Source organism: Triturus cristatus, chromosome 3_2 (assembly GCF_964204655.1).
Source record: "Triturus cristatus chromosome 3_2, aTriCri1.1, whole genome shotgun sequence".
Classification (NCBI taxonomy): Eukaryota; Metazoa; Chordata; class Amphibia; order Caudata; family Salamandridae; genus Triturus; species Triturus cristatus.
This window is the reverse complement of record NC_140584.1, coordinates 868906313-868929108: the sequence shown is the minus strand read 5'-3', so window position 1 is coordinate 868929108 and position 22796 is coordinate 868906313. Positions and strand designations below refer to the sequence as shown.

Below are 22796 nucleotides of genomic sequence, written 5' to 3'. Positions count from 1 at the left end.
CCTGTACCATTGGGCTCTCAAGTACTGCCAGCACCCCCCTCTCTTTCATCCTCTTATCACGTCATATTCCTATTTATACCAGTTCAATTGCATCATTTAGTCTAATTCCGAATATGGGGGCACATATGCCATTGCAATGCATAGTACAGATATACACTTTTCAAGAAAGAGCTGCAAATGTTAATACTTGTTTAAGATAAACCAAACATTTGACTGTTCAAATTTTAAAAAATGTGCTTTATTTAAACAATATAAATACCACAAAAATTGAGTTTAATGTTCTAAGGGAAGAATGGTAAAAGTCCGGGCTTAAAAGTCATTTGTTGGACGATAAACACTTTGTAGAGGTTTCTGCAAGTTGGCCATTTGGCCACTACTTTCCTGGGTCACATTAACGGATTTTGTTTGGCACTTTTAAAAAGAATGATGCCAGGGTTCCACGGAGATAGATGAAGTAGGCAAAGTCTGGCTTGGCGTAACCTTCTGTCCAAATCCAAACTGGTCTGTCTTGATCGAGTTGTGGCTTCTTGGTGTACAGCAAGTACAGCTTTCACAATCCAGTACCACAGTCCCTTTGGTTACGTATGTAGGTCAAGCTCTTAAAAGGGTATGGTATCGAGACGGATAGATACTGCCCTCACAAATAGTAATGAATGTGCCTGTCTCTTGTGCAAATAAAGTCGACTTTCAATTGACTTCTAGGTGTCCCAGATCATGGGTTCTACTTCCTGGAATCCAGGCTACCCTTGCAAAAAGGCGTCCCTTCTCTTGGATTTAACAGGTCTTTAGTGATTGCAGTTTTCAGGGTAACGGGTGTATAGTGAAATACTGGCAAATAAATAATTTACTTTCTTGTATCACTAGGTTTGCAATTTCTGTCAATTAAAGATCTACATGCTGTGCATAAATACATAATCTTTAGGTTGGTCTTGGAGACACATCACATTATACTGGATAAAAAAAATGCAAGTTTAACATTGGCACGTCACATTTTACTCACTAGAACTCCAGGGCAAAACACCCTAAGCCTGGCGCTTTATCTTCAGACTGAAGTTTCATCTGTGGCATAAATGGCTGCAAGTCATCTATGAAATAAGACTAATAATGATCACTTTAACTGCCCTTCAATTTCAAGGGGAGGAATTGGGGGGGTGGAGAGGGGGTCAAGTGACACTACAGTAAATATAAAGCACTAAAACCATTGTTAGTCAATAGCATGCTTTGCGACAGGAGTCATAAGTGTGTGTGGAGCCCGAGTGTTAGCAAAAACGATTGAGTAGTATAGTCTGCTTTCTCTCGCCTTGCATAGATATCTCTATAATACTGATGTGGGGAAAGCATTAATAGAGCTCCTATTCCCCTGATTTACATATAACCTCTATAGCAAGATCACCCAGGGCGTAACTTCTTGTAGAATGCGCCCTTTCATGACTGCAAATTATTTTTCAGTAATCTAGTAACAGCTTGAATTAAGTGTACTTTCCTCTGCTAGCTTTCCCAATAGTCTTGACAGCCAAAAGCCACAGGCAGTTAGCATTTCAGAACTTATGTAGTACTTCATTACTCTTCTCACATATAAGAAACATTGATTTGGTAACTGGTGACAAGTGAGTAAGGAAGAATGTGGGTAACTGTATAATTTGATCAACTTGAAAAAGTTAAATAGCCTTTGGAAATAATTTGAAGTACATTTGGAGACTAAAGCTAGCCTTTTGAATCTGTCTGAATGGTTCTAGGATCAAGAGAGCCCCTACATTATTGTCTCACCTAAACAAAGTAAATGCTATTATAAAGCTACTTTGTATCTTAATTACTTAATAGAGTATTCTTGCATTGCCTGTAGTGGCAGCTACATTAAGCTTGTTAGTTGATACTTGAATACGGCAATGGCTACCTCTTTCACGAGCTCAATGTTTTTAGTACTTTTTAGCATTTCTGGGTCTTATCCATTGACTGGCTTCCTCTAACAGACTGACATTTTGTATTATGAAATTGCAATGCATAGTCTGAAAAACAATGTAAGCCCTGCAAATCTAGTATTTGCTATAAACTTCCATCTTTGTGTGTCTGGAAAATTTGCAGTCCGATCCTTGACTTTCAGCAATGGTTCATCCTTTATTTCTCCCTTTTTCGAAGAGTGCTTCGCTCTCTTACAATCGTAGTTACAGATTATCCATCTTCACACAGTTAGAAGGTAGAACCTCAACTTTTCACCGTATAGGGATGGTTAGGTCAAAGAAATGTAAGTTTTTGTTGTTTGGATGGGATTCTCCCTCTAGTGGTGCGACCTCTCCCGCTCGATGATGGGTTGCCTGAGGAACCACCTCTATGACGGATCTGAGATTGATGCCTTGACAGGGACTATAAGGTCCACATGCCAGGCTACAGCTCTTTCACAGGGGTATTTGTGACACAGTAGGTCTCTGTTCTTGTGGTGTCACATTACAGAAGATTATTCTCTGCTGTAAACATCTCACTGACTTTTGTTAAACCACTGTCTACAGCTTTGAGGACTCGTTGCTTAAAGAAAGATTTTCTTCTGCTACCAAATGTAATACTTATGACTGCACCTTAGGCATAGAGCACAAATCTCCTAGCCATGGGATAGGGAGGGGGTGCTCACACATAGAACCAGTTCTAACTTCCTGCTTGCAGTAACCAGTAAAACCCTGATGCAGATGCTTGAAATACTTCACCCGCCTGAACGGCAGCCTCCTTCCTTTGAAGCTCATCAGGTAGAATCTGAATGGGTTATTCAATGGGATGCATTGGTTTATAATATTAACATGGCAATGCATTGGATTCTGCATCTGTTGAATAAAAACTTTACATTTTTGGCAAATGCTTGCTATCCTTGTAAGGATGGAGCACTGTAGTGGACCCTGGGTTAACGGTGTTTTCTGGCAAGGTGGAAAATGAATGAGTTAGATTCCACATGTCCTGTTATATAGACTTGATATCAAGCACAGTTCTGTACCACCATAGACTGGATAGATGTCTGCACGGGGAGGTTTTAACTACTTGTTTGTAAGGTGTTATTTTTTCTATCTTGAAATATACGTATCACCCTTCTGTTCGTTCATACTTCACAGGCTGTGTGTGCTCATACTATATTTAGTTTCTTCATGTGATAGAGAAGGTTTAATTGGGTAAGAATCAATGCCTTGCTCTTCTGAAGACTTATCTGTAGATTTTCTGTGCTCGAAAACTCATGTTTAATAATTTCTTAAGTACCTGCAATGTATTGCCAATCTATATAGTATGGATTTTTTTTATCATAGAATAGCAGATGTTAGCTGTGTCAGATTCCTGTAAAGTGTTAGGCGCTGCCTCGTTTTCTTTCTATTTTGTTCCACATTCTGAGGGGGAGGTGCAATATTCACGTCTTAGTCGAAAAAGTAGCTTATTCTTATTTAGAATAGGTTTTGAAATGGATGGCGCGGAATCAAAATTTGGAGTTTCGATTTTAGCATCAAAAAATATCCAGCTCGGCTCAAGGACAAAATGACAGATTTGAAGATACAAAATCACAAATTTTGTTTTGCTCGAGACGTACGCACGAGCTTTGTGGTGGATAGAGCAAGGTCAAACTTGAGCAAAGTTCCAAAAGACCTAAGGACTATGAAATCCATATAGCATTTAAACATGAAAGGGCCACTGGATGTACCTTTTTTCCAACAGACAATGTACTTGCCCTAAAGACTGTAGTTATGTGTTTTTGTAAGCCTATTATATCTCTTCAAACAGATCGTCAACGTAATTTTTACAAAGTCCCATAGGACTCCACTATTTCAACCTCAGAGCACTCAAACTCTGTCTCGGACGCCTGCTCAGACTGGACCCGGGTTCCCAAAAAGATCCACAGCTGTGAGTTCTGAATCAATGACATAGGCAACCCACTGCTTTTTGGAAAAGGGTGAAAAATTAAATAGCATTTTCTCCATGCCAAGTCATTCTATGTACAATCTACGGTTTTGTAGATCTATTAGTGACTGGTTGACTTCACGTGGTCCGTGATACTTTGATTACAACGAAGATGATAATGCTTCTCTTCCTGACCTGATGGTCGAAAAAGAGAATCTAAATTTTTCTTAAAGAATATAAAATTCTATGCCAAGCCTAACCACTAGATTTCAGAATTAAAAACAGTGTTCTAATATATAGTAAGAGCCACTACTTTCCAGAAGCAAATGTCTATCTTGCAGTGTCATCTATTTACTGTAACCTAGTCTAACTATGAACATGGTTATGGCAAATACTGTCAACCTGTCTGGCAATGGATGCTGTCAGGCAGATTGGTGCAAAGCTCTTAACAGGTGTGTGGAAGCAAGGCGGGAGGAGTAGGGGCGTCAGGGAACATCAGGGCTGTAGCTGGCTGGACAAGTTACCTAAATGGGACTGCCAGTATTACCCTGTTAAACGCATTTTAATCCTCCCTTATAAATCTTTTGTAGTTTTCATGATTTTGTCATCACATATATGTTTAATGTGCTGCAGGCTACTAAGGAATTATAACAGATACCCTATGAGAAATTAAAATAAGTGCAGTATTTTCATCAACTGACCATACCTGCCCTTTTAAAGCACTTTATTAAAGCTATTTTACACCACTCCTACAATAAATGTTCTTTTCTTCAACAGCGTGCTCTTGTTCATTGTCCCGTCACACTGAGCAGTGCACTTTATGCAGATGAGGTATTTTATAATAAATAAAATGGTATTTGTAGTGTAGCTCATTTCGCACCACCTTGGTGCTACTTCAGAACACAAAGGTGCATATTTATGCAGTTTGGAAGTGTGGGGGAAGTAGAGAAAAAAAAACAGATTAATGTGTGGGGTGAAGGAGACAGAAGTCTGATGGAGCTGTGCAGCACACTATATCGAGCAAGACGAGCGGCTGTTCACTCTGTACCCTTGAGTGCAATGAAGGAACTATCAATACTCGCCAAAAGGGGGGCTAACTTGGCAAAGGCGACGTGCTGGTGCCGCTGCCCCATCCGACAGCTCTGCGAACCAATACAAAGTCATAGACGGGACCGCCTTCTAGCTGGCATCAATCGCGACTTCTTTCCAGTGAAACGCACAATTCGCCATGCCAGGGCAACAGTGCCAGCTGAATGGTAGGTTTGGGCCAAGGCCACAACAGAGGTGTCACCTTGCATGCTCAATCCGAACTGTCACTCAGATTCTCGTAGAAGACAAGTGGGCGTTTCTTATAAGTCTGCCTCTTTTTCCTACGCGTCTGTCCCAATGTCAGCCGCCTCTTGATGATTGCTGCAGAATAAAACACAGAGAGAAGACAAACTGTAAGAAAACTGAACATGGCTTAGCCAGACGCATGCATTCACGGATAGGTACACTGTGCAGGAGGCCCCTGTCGCTCACCTGCCTCACTAGTCTACCGCTAGAAGTCTACTCGACTGAATTCAAGAGAGAATACAGAATTCACAGAAATACAACACAGCAACTACACCCCAGAAGCATCTCAAAATCCATTCCGTCTCTCTAAAAAGCAATGTAATTTAAAATCTTTGGAAAGCATAAGTGATTATGAAGTGCATAGTTTCAAAGAACGCATCAAAAAAACAATTTTAAATACACTCTTCGGTGCTGGTCACCAACGCTGCCACTCTTCCAGTGTATTCATAACCATCTCACCCTATTGTACCCAAGAAACGGTTTGTCAAATGTTTTGCCATCTTGCCCGCTACGCAGGTCAACATCCACACAGGACAGCAACCCCCACTGCTGCTCAATAGGAGAGTCACGCTGCCTTCGTGATACAGGTGCTACACCACTAACCCCTTGGCCCGCCACTGTTCTGCACACTCGAGGAGGAGACCAAGCTATGCACGTGTTGAACTCCCACCCCGGAACAGGAAACACAACTGGAGTTTCAGGTACGTGTATGTCAACCATCTTGCTGTCGTGGGTAAACACTCTTGGGAGAGGTCTAATTTTGTTGGGGGGTTTGCAAGCTCTAATTTTGTAGAGGTGTACTAAGAAGGAAACAAAGAACTCACTTAATGTATTCTGTCCCTTTAACTGAATGAATAGTGTTAAGGGGGTTTGTGCAAAAGGAGCTTAAAACATAACTATAAATATAAATCGGTTTAGATGAAACAGAATTTTCACTGAACGTCTAACAGAATTATACCAATATAAATGTTATGACACTGGAAAATTGTAACATACTCATTTAAGCAAAGAAAACATTTGAAAATACGGTTAGCCTTTCCTCACAGTTTGGCCCCTACTGGAGGTCATCAAAACCCCATCAAAAATGTATGGTACAAGGTATTTATTTAAAGTAACAAGTAATGAAATGAAGCCTGACATTCTTAAAATCATGCATCAGGACTTGTGTCCCAAGTATCAGCCTGTAAAGTGTTTCCAGCCAGCAGAAGTGTCCTTTCTAGATGATGCATGAGATGCTTACCCGACACAGTTTCCTGTCCTTCCTGGTCGCTGTCGGGTGCCCAGTATAAGCTCTCGCTCTTTCGGAATTTCCTCCACAGCCTGGTGTACAGCACAGCAAGGGTCAGCAGAACAAAGAGGAATGTCAGTGCCGCAGCAGCCCAGGCAGCTTCTTCTGTGCGAGGGGTCCTGACAAACATGTCCACCGCAGCCCGTGGTACCTCTTGCCCACTCTGTCTGTGTTTCGTGCTGCCCAAGACCCCCGCCTGGGCCAAGGCCTGGTGGCCTTCTGAGGAGCCCAGCGAACAATAGCATTGCTCCTTTTTCGCTCTCTCACCTTCGTTCTCTAACATCCCTGTAGACATGGTGCTGCTATTCCTGGCAACTGGGACTTCCAGCCTGGAAGCACCATCTTTCACATCTTTGTAGGGAGTGGAAGAGCGGCCATCTCCGGTTGCCACCCCTTGTCCCTCATGCCTTACAGAATTTGAACTGTTCCCAGTTTCCCTTTCTTTCTCATGCTCGGAGATCGCATGATTCTGGGAGTGGTTCATGGATTCTGCCACGGATTCTGAAACGTTCATAGTGACAAGTCCACTCTTCTGAGAATTTTGCAGATTGGAGCCTCTCTCGATAAAGACCCCCTTTTCGTGAAAATTGCCTGTCAATGGCAACTGGATTGTAGAAGTCCTTTGAAGTCTCATCTCATTGTCAGGCATTGGTACAGTATCTTGTGAGCTTCCTCTGGTCCTGTTGTATTTCTGTCCTGCTGTTGTCTCCTGCTCCTTGCTGTCACCCAAGCCATCTCTACTTCTATTCACTGCACTGTCATTTGTGGAGTTACCCGTGTACCCAATGTGCTCCACAACGGATCTTCTGCTTTCCTCCTTGCCTGCAACGTCCTTGCTATTTTCTGCCTCCCTAGGAATAGCTCCAGCGTTCTTTGTCTCTTCTAGGAGGACGCCCTCTTCCTTGCTATCTTCTGATACAAACTGTATGCCTGTGGGCTCGCTATCACTATCCCATCCACTTTTTGACCTAGGGCTCGTTACTTCTAGTTTTACCCCATCCTCTGGAATGGTGGGGTGATTTATGGAAGCAGGTCGGTGTTCATGAAACAAACTATCCGGCTGTATTGTAGGCCCAGCAGCCTCTCTGACTCCCACACCATCTCCAGGGCGACCCTTAAGGTGTTCTCTTGGAGGATCTGATGTTGAAATATTGTTCAAATACCCTCTGCTGGTCACAGGATCTGGCGGTACTGCCCTTCTTTTCTTTATCATCTTGTTGGGGATTATGGTCAATCGTTTCACTTCCTGTTTCCTTTCTTTGGTGACTTCAATGTCCTGGGATAGATAAAAGCTCTTTGTCCGCATCTGAGAATAACAAATAATAAGGTGCATAAACATTAACAAGAACTGAGGCAACAGGCGTCTCACTGTCCTGTACTCAAGCATGGCAGGTGCATGCAACCTTTGGTCCACCCTTCCCAGGCAGCCTATCTGGTTCCTGCCGCCACTTCTTAGCAAAACATTGCTATGGTTTAACATCCCTTACCCAGCATCCGATTGGATAATGTTTTAACCTGCCCGCTGTGGGCTTTTTAAAAATTATTATAAAATGTTTTCCAGACCACACTTTCAGAAAGAAAAAATCGTACTTATGTAAAACTAATAAAGCACATATTGAATTAAAATGTGAGCAGCAGGACACATTACTAGACATAGCTATAAACATGTTTGGTCATACCCACAAAAGGTTACAAAACATTCCCATATGTCATCCTTGCTTGAATGTTATTCCTAGATATGATAATTTCCAGACCAGCCAAACTAGTCATCTCTTGCAAACAAAAGATTTGTTTTGGGTTTAGTTTTCCAGTTCTTTAACACCACTAAGTTTCCTATCACCCAAACACTTAACACAGATCTGTCTGTAGCTGGAAAATCCAGGATACTGGCAATGATGTAAAAATTATAATTTTTATTCTTTATTGCCTGGTCTTTACCCTGTTCCCACCACAAGCCAAATAATTTAATTAGAGACCAATATTATCTTAATAGAATTTTCTACTGAACCAACCAAAGTCACAAATTCGGCCTAAAGCACATTGTCAGTCCCAAAGCAGTCAGCCACCTTTTAAAATCAATCACAAGCTCTGATTCCCAATCCTTATTTTTATCGCGGCAACAACCACATCAAGAGCCACGGACATCACAAACAACCTGCTTGGAGAGTCCATACTACCCAAGACAGCTTTCATTACTATAACTTCTCTCAGTATTTCCTCCAGTTCTCTAGTGTTGCTATCCTAACTTTTCTTAATGCTAAATGAATCCAGATTCCTCCCACATTTAATCCAAAAACTGCTGTCTTTAAAATTAGGACTTTTCCATCATGAGACAGTTGCTCTAAACCTTCTATCCTATCTTCCGCACACCAAGTCACGGCACTCCTGTCAAATTCCAAGAGGCAGTTTATACATAATGGTTACTTTTTAGGTCTCGCGCCTAGCGATGCAGCGCACAGCACTGCTCGTGCAGCGCGAGTCCTTTTGTCCGAGGTTCTAAAACGGAGCCAGGAATCGCACACGCACGACCTTTTGTGCCCCCCTATTGGCCTTTGCGTGCGTATTTTTTCACAACAGAGCACGCAATAGGCCAAAGGCGGGTGCATTGCTACACCCCTACCCTATTGGTGTCTATTACGTGCACCAAAGGCCATGTGGTTTCAATTATCGTGCCCAGACATGGGCACGATAATTGAAAACATATGGCTCGCTGTGGCGCGCGCGCACACACCACTCGCGGGCGTGTTCTTTTTTTGTTTACAATAGCTTTTACTGCCACTTTTTTTTTTTCCTGCTGGCCATGGTGCCCACTAGATGGGCTGCCATGAGCAGAATTTTAGCATGCACGGGTGCCGCGCTTGTTCTACATTGCAGGCAGAATTACAAATCTTGCAAGAGCATTACACGCATGGATATTGGAGGTAAGGCTCACAGCACGTCTTCAGAAGGACAAAAGTGTAAATGGGGGACTTTCTAGAAAGAGGTGAGGAAATCATAGCCCGCCTGTGGTGTCTGTCTCCTTCTCTCTTTCTACTGTGTTTCAGATGTTTGACCTCATCGCCCGCACCTCCTGGAATGTGCTTGAGATGGAACTCCTGATTGACAGGTGGAGAGTGGTCTGGGGCGGAGTTAGAATAAAGTATCTTTGGTCCTGAGCTTACATGTGTCTCTCGCATTCCTCACAGTCACTGGATTTTACACACTTCTAAATACACGCCTCCTCACCCAAGAGCGTGCCCCAAGAGGAACCTAGGTCAATGACAGCAGACAAAGTGTTCATGATGTCATGGAACCAAACTCTACACAAGAGTGTTGGTGACAGTGGCCTAGAACAGGGATCGCCAGTCACCACCAAAAGGAGTTAGCCTTTCAGATCGCCTTTGTAATGATGATGTGTGAGCCAGACGTGCCAACAAAAATGGTTATTGCATGCATCAGCCTCCAAAACACAGTTATTTCGACCCAATAACCCGATCAAAACTGCTGCACAAGAGCGTCCAGACTGTTGGACTCAGCCCGATGCCACGTCAGGACACAGGCAACGCCAACTTCCCTGAGACGTTCAGCTGCCTCTGTGGTAGAACAGGACTGCCAGCACTGAGCAAGAACACATCAATGAGATCCCAAGCTCAGTGCGGATGCAGAGGCCATGAAGTACTTGCTGCAGGCACGCGCCAACATAGCTACTCACCACAGCCAGAGAAATGAGGAGGAGCCTAAAGTGCTTAACACTTACACATACAATTTCATTTTTTATTGATCATGAGTATTGTGTCGCATCCTGCGTGTCCAACTGATTGCCTAGCAGCGCCAAAAGCCAGCTTTACCAGCAGCTGAATGCGTTCGGCAGGACCATGGCATCCAGCCAAGATTACGCTGTTTCAGTGCTTATCTGCTGCTCAGAGACTGGTTGCTACTGTGAAAGATGACCCTATAGATGCCCCAAAGGATGCCTGAAACAATAATGGCTAGGATTCAGAACCAACCCTTTACACTTGTCCTTTGTATTTGCCATGTAGCTTTCATTTTTGCCACTTTTTACCATTAGCAACGTGTACAAATTGCATTGTTATGTATGGCTTTGGTAGCACGCCCTATCCAGATCAACCAGATCAAAATCCAGGTATTCCCTACAGTGACATCACTATAGTGGATAACCAAAGTGGTTACCCACTAGTGTGACGTCACCGGGGGAAGTGCATGTTTGCCCTTTGTTCCATTGCCACTCCCAGGTTTCCAGGTACCAAAGCGGTTTGTGGTCTCACCCACCTTCCCCCACCCTCTCAAGCGTCTCCACATACCTGCCAGACGTGGGAGAACACAGGAGCGCCAACCGCCTTCTCAGAACAACCCGCAAGGACAAGCAGCTCGCACAGAGCCATTTTGCGCGCGCTGCTGGGTCTCCGTCCTCAATGTGGGAGTGGAAAGTGTGGCTTTGGGCATTGAGGGTCGGGAAACTGCGAACTGTGGTGGAGGTGGGTGTCAGGAGGCCAGGTATTTTTAACATATAGATTTTTTTTTAATGTACTCTTGGGCTGCATTTGGAATTCTTTCATGAAATTGAATTTCGGCATAAAAGCATGCACACATTGCTTCCACAAATGTGCTATAAAGTGGTTCATAAGGCACTGGGGAGCAGACTTATGCTTTTGTGCCTGGTGTTGTATTTGTTTGAAAGAATACTTATTGCAGGTTGCTTCTCCAACCCAGTCAGGGCGTATCGTTGTATAAGCTGTTGAAGTTCCATGCTGCCCAAAATACTTTATTGCTCTCCCACCTATTAGCCCCTCAATGGCTACAGCCCATTCTGGCTTTGACTGTGTCCAGTGCTCCCATTCCCGATTGCACCCCAGCCGCTCCCTGTTGGGTTTTTTAAATAAAGAAAGAAAATATTGCCAGGATTCTAAAGGAAGGTGATTGTACCAGTGCTCATAAAGAAAAGTGCATTCATTGCATTTTCAGTTCAGTAAAGCGAATGCAAACAGAGCCCAGGTTCTGCTCTGCAGCCTGCGCTGTGCCACAAGCTCACACTGTAAGCTATGTGTGCTGCTGTGTGTGTGGTGCAAATAGAGCTAAGTTAAGAAATGAGAGCCTATGTGCTATAGGTGGTGATTAATGCTCATTTTAAATATTTTCTCATGTTCTGTGTCAAATATGGTAGCTCGAATTGAAGGTTTGCAGAAGCTTACTTTTGTCACCACTGAGATCCATGTCCCTGCGTCTGCTTCTCTAGATCAATCATTGTGTGTTTCGGATCATATGGCATCACTACACTCAGAGCGTGCTTTACTATACAACAATCCCCGTGCCTTGCAGTATAATAATTGAACTGCAAGTAATATCGGTTATAGTCCAATTATCGACTTCAGAAACATGAAAACCTAAGTCAAATAAGGGAAATGTGAACAGACACCTCCAGGCTAGTATCTGCAAGGCTGTAGTGCTACACTTTCTCTGAGCAAGCCTGCTGCCTAGAAGGACCTCTGAGGGGCTTACAGGCCGCCCATTGCTTAGCATTGGTTTGCTTTCTCGTTACTCTAATGGTGCGTACCAGCTTCATCTTATCTTCATGGGTTTGTCCCTCCCCGGAGTGTGACCCAAGAACTGCTTCCTTACAGAGTGACATTCCACTGCTCACTCTTTCGGAGCTACTTTTTTCATTAAGTTGCAGCACTACATAAGAGTGCATTTGTTTGCTGGCCATCTCCCCCTGCCCTGCTGTACATTGCTGCTTACCCCATCCCATCCTGACCTTGCTTGCCCATTCCATTGAGTGCTGGCTGCGTCATATCGTTTTTGTTCTAACTTGACTTTTAGCCATGCTGCACAGCCACGCGCTGTATAATAAGGCTAAAAGACACTGGCAAAGACAATAGCTCTTGCATAGGCGAAACCAATTAGCTTAGCCAATGCTTGTTGTTGTTTGTTAACGCTCAGAGAGCTACGCCTAACTACTGGTAAGTTTCCACCGTTGTGTTGAAGTGTTTAGTCTTTGAACAATTTTTTTTTTCCGTGCTCATGTTGAACATGTAGGTTTCATTTGCAGCTCCTCCTTGCTGGGAGCTGAAATTGAAGATATGTTTGTGTGTTTCTGACTTTCTTTGGTGTAAATAACGTGTTTTAATTTTGTGAATTTGTGTGAAATGAAAGGCTGTTTTTCTTTGTAATTATGTTTCATAATTTTTAAACTTGGTGACACAATCCACACAAATACACTCCACACCATGCCACATAATTCCAATCAGCATCATTTCACTCAATGCCACACAATTCAACTCTTCACATTTCCATTCCACACCACGTAATTTGACAACAAACCACATATTTCTCAACAGCACAACTACACAACACACCTCATATATCGAATCCATACCACAGAATTTCACATCATGCAACAAAATTCAACCGCACACCACATAATTAAACTCCACTACATACCACTCCACAACATAAAATACCATTCCACATAATTCCACTCCATGATGCACAATCCCACTCCACATAATTCCAGTACGCTCAATACCACATAATTTCTATTCACATGATTCCACTCCACACCACATACATCCAGTCCACACCAAAACACACGGGTAAAAGACATTGTCATTTTCTCACGCCAATAGCTCTAACTCTCACAAATACGAGACCAATTGCATTGCAAATGCTTGTTTATTAGTCCAAGGAAAATCCACTCTCTTGCTACCTCTTTCAGAACCTTCATAGTAGCTACAGTCCTTTGAAATAACTTCACGCTACTGATGTGCCCCAATTCAAACAAAACTGTAATCAGCAATTGCATTCCCATGTAAAGTTGAACACTCTTAACCCTATCAGTTGCAATAACATTACCCTACATCAGTTTATTTTATAATAAATGGACTAATATTCCACACAAAAAAGTATTGACTGGCAATTCAAATTCACAGGAGTCCACCATATGGACTCCTATTTTGTTGTACCACTCAACCTCCTCACCTTGGTTTAGCCTCCACGGTGTGTCAGATGTGAATTTATTTGCCTGCCACTTTACCCTTGATCTGACAGGCTAGCACATCTCTAGAAATACAGTCAACTAAGATACTAGCTGTGGGGCAAAAACTTGAATGAGACATGGGGGCTCCTCTGTAGTGGTCAAGAACTATTTAAAGCCCCCTCCTGTTCTCACTCCACCACTTTACTATTTCATAGTGCACTTGAACCCTGCCCAAGATCCCACAACTATGTACTGCAGAGGAATCAGCTGGGCAAACTGAATCTTCTCATATCTGCTCTTTCCAAGAGTGCTCTTGGATAACGGGTCTCACCTTAAACTGTGGTTTCGGATAAAGCATCTGGTCCTTCTCATTCAGACTCGCCACAGCTGGACGTATAAGGAGGTAGTCATAAGTATTGCCTTTAAGCTCATATTTTGAGGTATGCGGAGTGTGCTCGTGCAGCCATGTCAATGTCTCAGTCAGGTTGATCTGCTGCATTTCGAGTGTTGCAGCCCAGGAGGCCAAAGCAAGTGGCTAAAGCAAAGTAGAAAAAAAACAGAGGATCAGATGTGGTCAAACCAAGACAGACTTCACAGGCCTAATGAGAACTCCTGAGAAGTGAGATACATCACATCTGCTAAGTGGCCAAACAGATGGCAGGCACAACAAGAGATACAAGTGCTTTCAACAATCAAAGAAATGACAGAATTATAATGAACTAATGTTACACGTGCTAACTGTTGTTGTGGGGATATGATGACTTAAAAACTACATGGTACAAACTCACTCAGTCTGTCCATCTACTTAAATGGTTACTGATTCTGTAAGCCCAGCACAGGCTAGCATAAAAAATTTCTCAGAGTTAAAGCAACCTGACGAGCCCTTCACATTTTAGAGACAATTGGGAAAGGTTCTGCACCTCCTGTCTTATATTTATCCTACCCCCCTCCTTGCTGATTGAAGAGCAAAGGATCCTCAACAGGACAGGTGAGGTTTTGAGCATTGAATACTGTATTGACTTAGTTCCATACAAAACAATGAAGAAAGAAAAGAGAACAAAAAGATAGAAAAAACACAAAGAGTAAATAAGAAACACCGCAAACCATTGAGGAAACAGAAGAACAAAAAGAAAAAGTGAAAACATAGTGAAGAAACACAAAGAGTAAATAAGAAACACCGCAAACCATTGAGGAAACAGAACAACCAAAATAAGAAGTGAAAACATAAGTGAAGAAAACAGAGAAGAAATACAAAAGGCGAGAATGCCATAAAAAGGTGACAACACCATCCCTTTTCCTCACAAAAATTACATTACAATTTAGAATATGGCAAAGCAACATCAAACCAATAACTTATGAATATGACAAATCACAAACACAATAACGTTTGGGAATTCTTCTCATCCTTGTGTTCCTTCTCAAAGAAGCGTGACCATCTCCGGTCTTACGAGAAAGAGAAAGATCAGCACTACTACCACCAACCCCTCTATCACCAAGTGTTTCCTTAACTTTAACAACCTTTTACAAAAACGTAACACAAGCTGCACTACTCTAGGGCTAGGACTATGTATTCAACGTCTAGTACACTGCCTATCCTCAAATCTGTGATGCCACTCTCCTTTCAGGATCTCAAGCTTCTTAGTGAATGGGCAGTCTACAGTTCCCCAATTGTATCCCCTGCATTCCAAGTCTCTTTTCTTACTGCGGGTCTGAAGGTAAATGTAGCAATGATGGAGAGACCACATCAGCGTTTTGACTTTGCTAAGACGGGCTCTCTCTGGCCTGCCTAACTGCTTCTCTGTGTACAATTATTTCTAGCTTAAACTCCTCACGGTCAACATTTACCATCCCTCACGCCGCCTCCTTTTTACAGTTTCTACAGCTTGATCATGGTTCCTACCATAACTCTCCCGCTTCCTCCCTCCTTTTTTGGTGTCAAGTTGCCAGACACTTAAGGCCAGTTAACCTCCAATCAAACAGGAGTGGCTGACTGCCACCAGACATCTTCTGCCATTTTAAGGGTCTGAAGGTATGAAACACTTTCTCCTGCAGGAAGTAGTGTACAGTTCCACACCCTCACAGTGACAGAAAAAAACAAATTCAAACTAAACATCTGCAAGCAATCAGTCACACATACTCAGTTTGTGCTTTGTATGGTGAGGATGTCTTTTGGCAATCCGGGGCACTAGTGAAGCCTGTAACTTCATGCATTAAAGACCAGGCACCCAACGACAGGGCCAAGCACTATGATCACAGTGTGCATGACAGGGCCGCAGGTTGCAACCAAGTCAGTTACCATACAGAGTGTGTGGTGACTGGCCATACTGCGGTTCACATCAATAAGAGAGAAACAGAAAGACATAGAGTGAATGAAAGAGATACCGAGTGAGAGTGTGTGTGTGTGTGCTTCCATTTGTCTGTCTGAAAGTCCATGGCTTCCCATCAATGATATCCCGTGGCCCACTAGCGACATAGCGAAGGCCAAACTAGACATAATGGGGTATCCTTGGCATGATGATATCCACCATGACATAATGTGACCCCAACATGATGATAGTAGTTCTTGCCATACTGTAGGAATCTCTTTCCTAAAGCTGCCCACTCCTGATATAACATTTTCTCGACCATACCTAGAAGATTCCGGATGTCTGGGCACAACCAGGCCCATAGCTATTCACCCAACAGCCTGATGGAGTCCTTCCATGCTACTTGTGATTTGAACTTGCTTTCATAGTAATTTTTCCTGGCTAAATCTCAGGATGGCTGCGCATGTAGTGTGGAAATATCACATGTAACTATTTGGTACCAAGACCCTCCTGCACCTTGAAGCTGGTACACCGAATTGTAAATTGTATTCTTTGAGCAATTAGAAGCCAGTGAATGTCTTTTAAGGACAGTAGGTACTGAGCCTGTTTCTTTAAGCTAAGGCAGAGTCTGGGTAGCTTGTTTTGTAGATGTTATAATCTTGTGATCTTTCTTAGGGCCTCTAGTGTAAACAGTTTCTTCAGTAAAAGCGCCATAATACCATTGAGGGGCTGGTCATTTTAATGCAGTGTTAAAAGAGGGGAAGATTTTTCAGAGTAGTACGATGGGATTTGCTGCTCAAATGAAACAGCCTTGTCAAGTCATACTACTGGGTCTTTTACTGCATGAATAGGAATGGTGTCGATTCCCAGCTCATTCACAAAGATGAACAGTAGACTGTATTTCCTACTCCAAGCATTTTGGTCTAAGAGCGGTTGAGACATGGACAGCTCTCTTTTAGACAACAGTTTATATGTCTGTATGTAGTGTGTAATAGTTTCCAGGAGTTTTCCAGATAATGTACGATTTGCAATGGCTATAATACAGCTATGAACCAGCTCATGTCAAAGACCATCCAGAACTTCAAGAACAGGATTTGCATGCTTGTCCCCATCAAACCGGTTAGTAGTTTTGATCTGACTGAGCGCAAGCTGTCCTATGTGACATTATTATGCTATTTAGAAGTGAGTGTCTTTGCTCTTTCATCCTTAGTATCCAGACATCCATATGATCAATGGGTGATGAATAGTTGAAAAAAGAACCTTATCAGAGCCTAAACTTAACATCCAACCCCAGAGAGTGACTGTGTGATGACAACTGTAGCGTCCACTCCAGCCTGTGTACCCGCCAATGACCATGCGACACACCTAGCTTAATATCACGCCTTTATTCTTCTGCATGTAACTGCAAACTCAACATTCTAAACCAAGCTTTCAGTGCATTCCGCTCTAACACCTACGTCACAACTTGAGGGAGTCAGGCAGGAACCAAAAGAGTTCTGTCATAAAAAGACGTAAAAAACGACATCCCCCCTCTTAAATGAAAATATAATTTTTTTTTTATTTTTACAAATCACTATATATATATATATATATATATATATAAAAAACCAGGGTGTCCCCAACGAGACGTCACACGTGGAAAGGTTACCGCTCAGCAAATCCAGCGGCAGCAGCAACAGCGAGCCCTTGCATCCTCCTGTATGCATATGCCAAACGCGTTTCAAGCCGTAAGCCCTTTGTCAATGGCATGCAAGTAAATCAATGAAGCACCCAAGTAGCTTCGGAACATTTTATTGGTTGCTTAGAGTCCCGCCCATGTGGGCGTGTGCAGACAAGGCATTGTGGTACCTGAAATCCATCTGCAATTGTTCCTGATACCCAAGTGGATTGGGAGCCTCACCAAGTAAATAATGTCAACCCGGTTGGGTGGAGGCAGGCAAGAAAACGCTGTGTCGCTCCCAATACGACCCTGGAATGAGGCCCTTTCCACTCCCACAACGTACTGGTAATAACCAGCACCAGGAACCACCAAAAATTAGCGGCAGGACATCTCAGCGGCCGGACCAGCCGCAATACACAAAAAACCAGGGTGTCCCCAACGAGACGTCACACGTGGAAAGGTTACCGCTCAGCAAATCCAGCGGCAGCAGCAACAGCGAGCCCTTGCATCCTCCTGTATGCATATGCCAAACGCGTTTCAAGCCGTAAGCCCTTTGTCAATGGCATGCAAGTAAATCAATGAAGCACCCAAGTAGCTTCGGAACATTTTATTGGTTGCTTAGAGTCCCGCCCATGTGGGCGTGTGCAGACAAGGCATTGTGGTACCTGAAGTCCATCTGCAATTGTTCCTGATACCCAAGTGGATTGGGAGCCTCACCAAGTAAATAATGTCAACCCGGTTGGGTGGAGGCAGGCAAGAAAACGCTGTGTCGCTCCCAATACGACCCTGGAATGAGGCCCTTTCCACTCCCACAACGTACTGGTAATAACCAGCACCAGGAACCACCAAAAATTAGCGGCAGGACATCTCAGCGGCCGGACCAGCCGCAATACACAAAAAACCAGGGTGTCCCCAACGAGACGTCACACGTGGAAAGGTTACCGCTCAGCAAATCCAGCGGCAGCAGCAACAGCGAGCCCTTGCATCCTCCTGTATGCATATGCCAAACGCGTTTCAAGCCGTAAGCCCTTTGTCAATGGCATGCAAGTAAATCAATGAAGCACCCAAGTAGCTTCGGAACATTTTATTGGTTGCTTAGAGTCCCGCCCATGTGGGCGTGTGCAGACAAGGCATTGTGGTACCTGAAGTCCATCTGCAATTGTTCCTGATACCCAAGTGGATTGGGAGCCTCACCAAGTAAATAATGTCAACCCGGTTGGGTGGAGGCAGGCAAGAAAACGCTGTGTCGCTCCCAATACGACCCTGGAATGAGGCCCTTTCCACTCCCACAACGTACTGGTAATAACCAGCACCAGGAACCACCAAAAATTAGCGGCAGGACATCTCAGCGGCCGGACCAGCCGCAATACACAAAAAACCGGGGTGTCCCCAACGAGACGTCACACGTGGAAAGGTTACCGCTCAGCAAATCCAGCGGCAGCAGCAACAGCGAGCCCTTGCATCCTCCTGTATGCATATGCCAAACGCGTTTCAAGCCGTAAGCCCTTTGTCAATTGCATGCAAGTAACACAATGAAGCACCCAAGTAGCTTCGGAACATTTTATTGGTTGATTAGAGTCCCGCCCATGTGGGCGTGTGCAGACAAGGCATTATGGTACCTGAAGTCCATCTTTTTTTGTGTATTGCGGCTGGTCCGGCCGCTGAGATGTCCTGCCGCTAATTTTTGGTGGTTCCTGGTGCTGGTTATTACCAGTACGTTGTGGGAGTGGAAAGGGCCTCATTCCAAGGTCGTATTGGGAGCGACACAGCGTTTTCTTGCCTGCCTCCACCCAACCGGGTTGACATTATTTACTTGGTGAGGCTCCCAATCCACTTGGGTATCAGGAACTATTGCAGATGGACTTCAGGTACCACAATGCCTTGTCTGCACACGCCCACATGGGCGGGACTCTAAGCAACCAATAAAATGTTCCGAAGCTACTTGGGTGCTTCATTGATTTACTTGCATGCCATTGACAAAGGGCTTACGGCTTGAAACGCGTTTGGCATATGCATACAGGAGGATGCAAGGGCTCGCTGTTGCTGCTGCCGCTGGATTTGCTGAGCGGTAACCTTTCCACGTGTGACGTCTCGTTGGGGACACCCTGGTTTTTTGTGTATTGCGGCTGGTCCGGCCGCTGAGATGTCCTGCCGCTAATTTTTGGTGGTTCCTGGTGCTGGTTATTACCAGTACGTTGTGGGAGTGGAAAGGGCCTCATTCCAGGGTCGTATTGGGAGCGACACAGCGTTTTCTTGCCTGCCTCCACCCAACCGGGTTGACATTATTTACTTGGTGAGGCTCCCAATCCACTTGGGTATCAGGAACAATTGCAGATGGACTTCAGGTACCACAATGCCTTGTCTGCACACGCCCACATGGGCGGGACTCTAAGCAACCAATAAAATGTTCCGAAGCTACTTGGGTGCTTCATTGATTTACTTGCATGCAATTGACAAAGGGCTTACGGCTTGAAACGCGTTTGGCATATGCATACAGGAGGATGCAAGGGCTCGCTGTTGCTGCTGCCGCTGGATTTGCTGAGCGGTAACCTTTCCACGTGTGACGTCTCGTTGGGGACACCCTGTTTTTTTGTGTATTGCGGCTGGTCCGGCCGCTGAGATGTCCTGCCGCTAATTTTTGGTGGTTCCTGGTGCTGGTTATTACCAGTACGTTGTGGGAGTGGAAAGGGCCTCATTCCAGGGTCGTATTGGGAGCGACACAGCGTTTTCTTGCCTGCCTCCACCCAACCGGGTTGACATTATTTACTTGGTGAGGCTCCCAATCCACTTGGGTATCAGGAACAATTGCAGATGGACTTCAGGTACCACAATGCCTTGTCTGCACACGCCCACATGGGCGGGACTCTAAGCAACCAATAAAATGTTCCGAAGCTACTTGGGTGCTTCATTGATTTACTTGCATGCCATTGACAAAGGGCTTACGGCTTGAAACGCGTTTGGCATATGCATACAGGAGGATGCAAGGGCTCGCTGTTGCTGCTGCCGCTGGATTTGCTGAGCGGTAACCTTTCCACGTGTGACGTCTCGTTGGGGACACCCTGGTTTTTTGTGTATTGCGGCTGGTCCGGCCGCTGAGATGTCCTGCCGCTAATTTTTGGTGGTTCCTGGTGCTGGTTATTACCAGTACGTTGTGGGAGTGGAAAGGGCCTCATTCCAGGGTCGTATTGGGAGCGACACAGCGTTTTCTTGCCTGCCTCCACCCAACCGGGTTGACATTATTTACTTGGTGAGGCTCCCAATCCACTTGGGTATCAGGAACAATTGCAGATGGACTTCAGGTACCACAATGCCTTGTCTGCACACGCCCACATGGGCGGGACTCTAAGCAACCAATAAAATGTTCCGAAGCTACTTGGGTGCTTCATTGATTTACTTGCATGCCATTGACAAAGGGCTTACGGCTTGAAACGCGTTTGGCACATGCATACAGGAGGATGCAAGGGCTCGCTGTTGCTGCTGCCGCTGGATTTGCTGAGCGGTAACCTTTCCACGTGTGACGTCTCGCTGGGGACACCCTGGTTTTTTGTGTATTGCGGCTGGTCCGGCCGCTGAGATGTCCTGCCGCTAATTTTTGGTGGTTCCTGGTGCTGGTTATTACCAGTACGTTGTGGGAGTGGAAAGGGCCTCATTCCAGGGTCGTATTGGGAGCGACACAGCGTTTTCTTGCCTGCCTCCACCCAACCGGGTTGACATTAATTTCTTGGTGAGGCTCCCAATCCACTTGGGTATCAGGAACAATTGCAGATGGATTTCAGGTACCACAATGCCTTGTCTGCACACGCCCACATGGGCGGGACTCTAAGCAACCAATAAAATGTTCCGAAGCTACTTGGGTGCTTCATTGATTTACTTGCATGCCATTGACAAAGGGCTTACGGCTTGAAACGCGTTTGGCATATGCATACAGGAGGATGCAAGGGCTCGCTGTTGCTGCTGCCGCTGGATTTGCTGAGCGGTAACCTTTCCACGTGTGACGTCTCGTTGGGGACACCCTGGTTTTTTGTGTATTGCGGCTGGTCCGGCCGCTGAGATGTCCTGCCGCTAATTTTTGGTGGTTCCTGGTGCTGGTTATTACCAGTACGTTGTGGGAGTGGAAAGGGCCTCATTCCAGGGTCGTATTGGGAGCGACACAGCGTTTTCTTGCCTGCCTCCACCCAACCGGGTTGACATTATTTACTTGGTGAGGCTCCCAATCCACTTGGGTATCAGGAACAATTGCAGATGGACTTCAGGTACCACAATGCCTTGTCTGCACACGCCCACATGGGCGGGACTCTAAGCAACCAATAAAATGTTCCGAAGCTACTTGGGTGCTTCATTGATTTACTTGCATGCAATTGACAAAGGGCTTACGGCTTGAAACGCGTTTGGCATATGCATACAGGAGGATGCAAGGGCTCGCTGTTGCTGTTGCCGCTGGATTTGCTGAGCGGTAACCTTTCCACGTGTGACGTCTCGTTGGGGACACCCTGGTTTTTTGTGTATTGCGGCTGGTCCGGCCGCTGAGATGTCCTGCCGCTAATTTTTGGTGGTTCCTGGTGCTGGTTATTACCAGTACGTTGTGGGAGTGGAAAGGGCCTCATTCCAGGGTCGTATTGGGAGCGACACAGCGTTTTCTTGCCTGCCTCCACCCAACCGGGTTGACATTATTTACTTGGTGAGGCTCCCAATCCACTTGGGTATCAGGAACAATTGCAGATGGACTTCAGGTACCACAATGCCTTGTCTGCACACGCCCACATGGGCGGGACTCTAAGCAACCAATAAAATGTTCCGAAGCTACTTGGGTGCTTCATTGATTTACTTGCATGCCATTGACAAAGGGCTTACGGCTTGAAACGCGTTTGGCATATGCATACAGGAGGATGCAAGGGCTCGCTGTTGCTGCTGCCGCTGGATTTGCTGAGCGGTAACCTTTCCACGTGTGACGTCTCGTTGGGGACACCCTGGTTTTTTGTGTATTGCGGCTGGTCCGGCCGCTGAGATGTCCTGCCGCTAATTTTTGGTGGTTCCTGGTGCTGGTTATTACCAGTACGTTGTGGGAGTGGAAAGGGCCTCATTCCAGGGTCGTATTGGGAGCGACACAGCGTTTTCTTGCCTGCCTCCACCCAACCGGGTTGACATTATTTACTTGGTGAGGCTCCCAATCCACTTGGGTATCAGGAACAATTGCAGATGGACTTCAGGTACCACAATGCCTTGTCTGCACACGCCCACATGGGCGGGACTCTAAGCAACCAATAAAATGTTCCGAAGCTACTTGGGTGCTTCATTGATTTACTTGCATGCCATTGACAAAGGGCTTACGGCTTGAAACGCGTTTGGCATATGCATACAGGAGGATGCAAG

At 44.9% G+C, this 22796-nt stretch overlaps 1 protein-coding gene across 1 annotated transcript in view; it reads right to left on the bottom strand.

Annotated features, from left to right (window-relative positions):
• Nucleotides 1-216: 216 nt before the first annotated feature.
• The window catches only part of TP53I13 (tumor protein p53 inducible protein 13), a 143801-nt gene continuing 121221 nt past the window's right edge, over nt 217-22796 (bottom strand). The window contains exons 7-9 of the mRNA XM_085649209.1: nt 13792-13995; nt 6440-7793; nt 217-5274 (exon numbers count right to left, since the gene is read on the bottom strand). Coding sequence (XP_085505335.1) covers nt 5165-5274; nt 6440-7793; nt 13792-13995 — 1668 coding nt within the window. The 3' untranslated portion in view covers nt 217-5164. The remainder of the gene's footprint in view (nt 5275-6439; nt 7794-13791; nt 13996-22796) is intronic.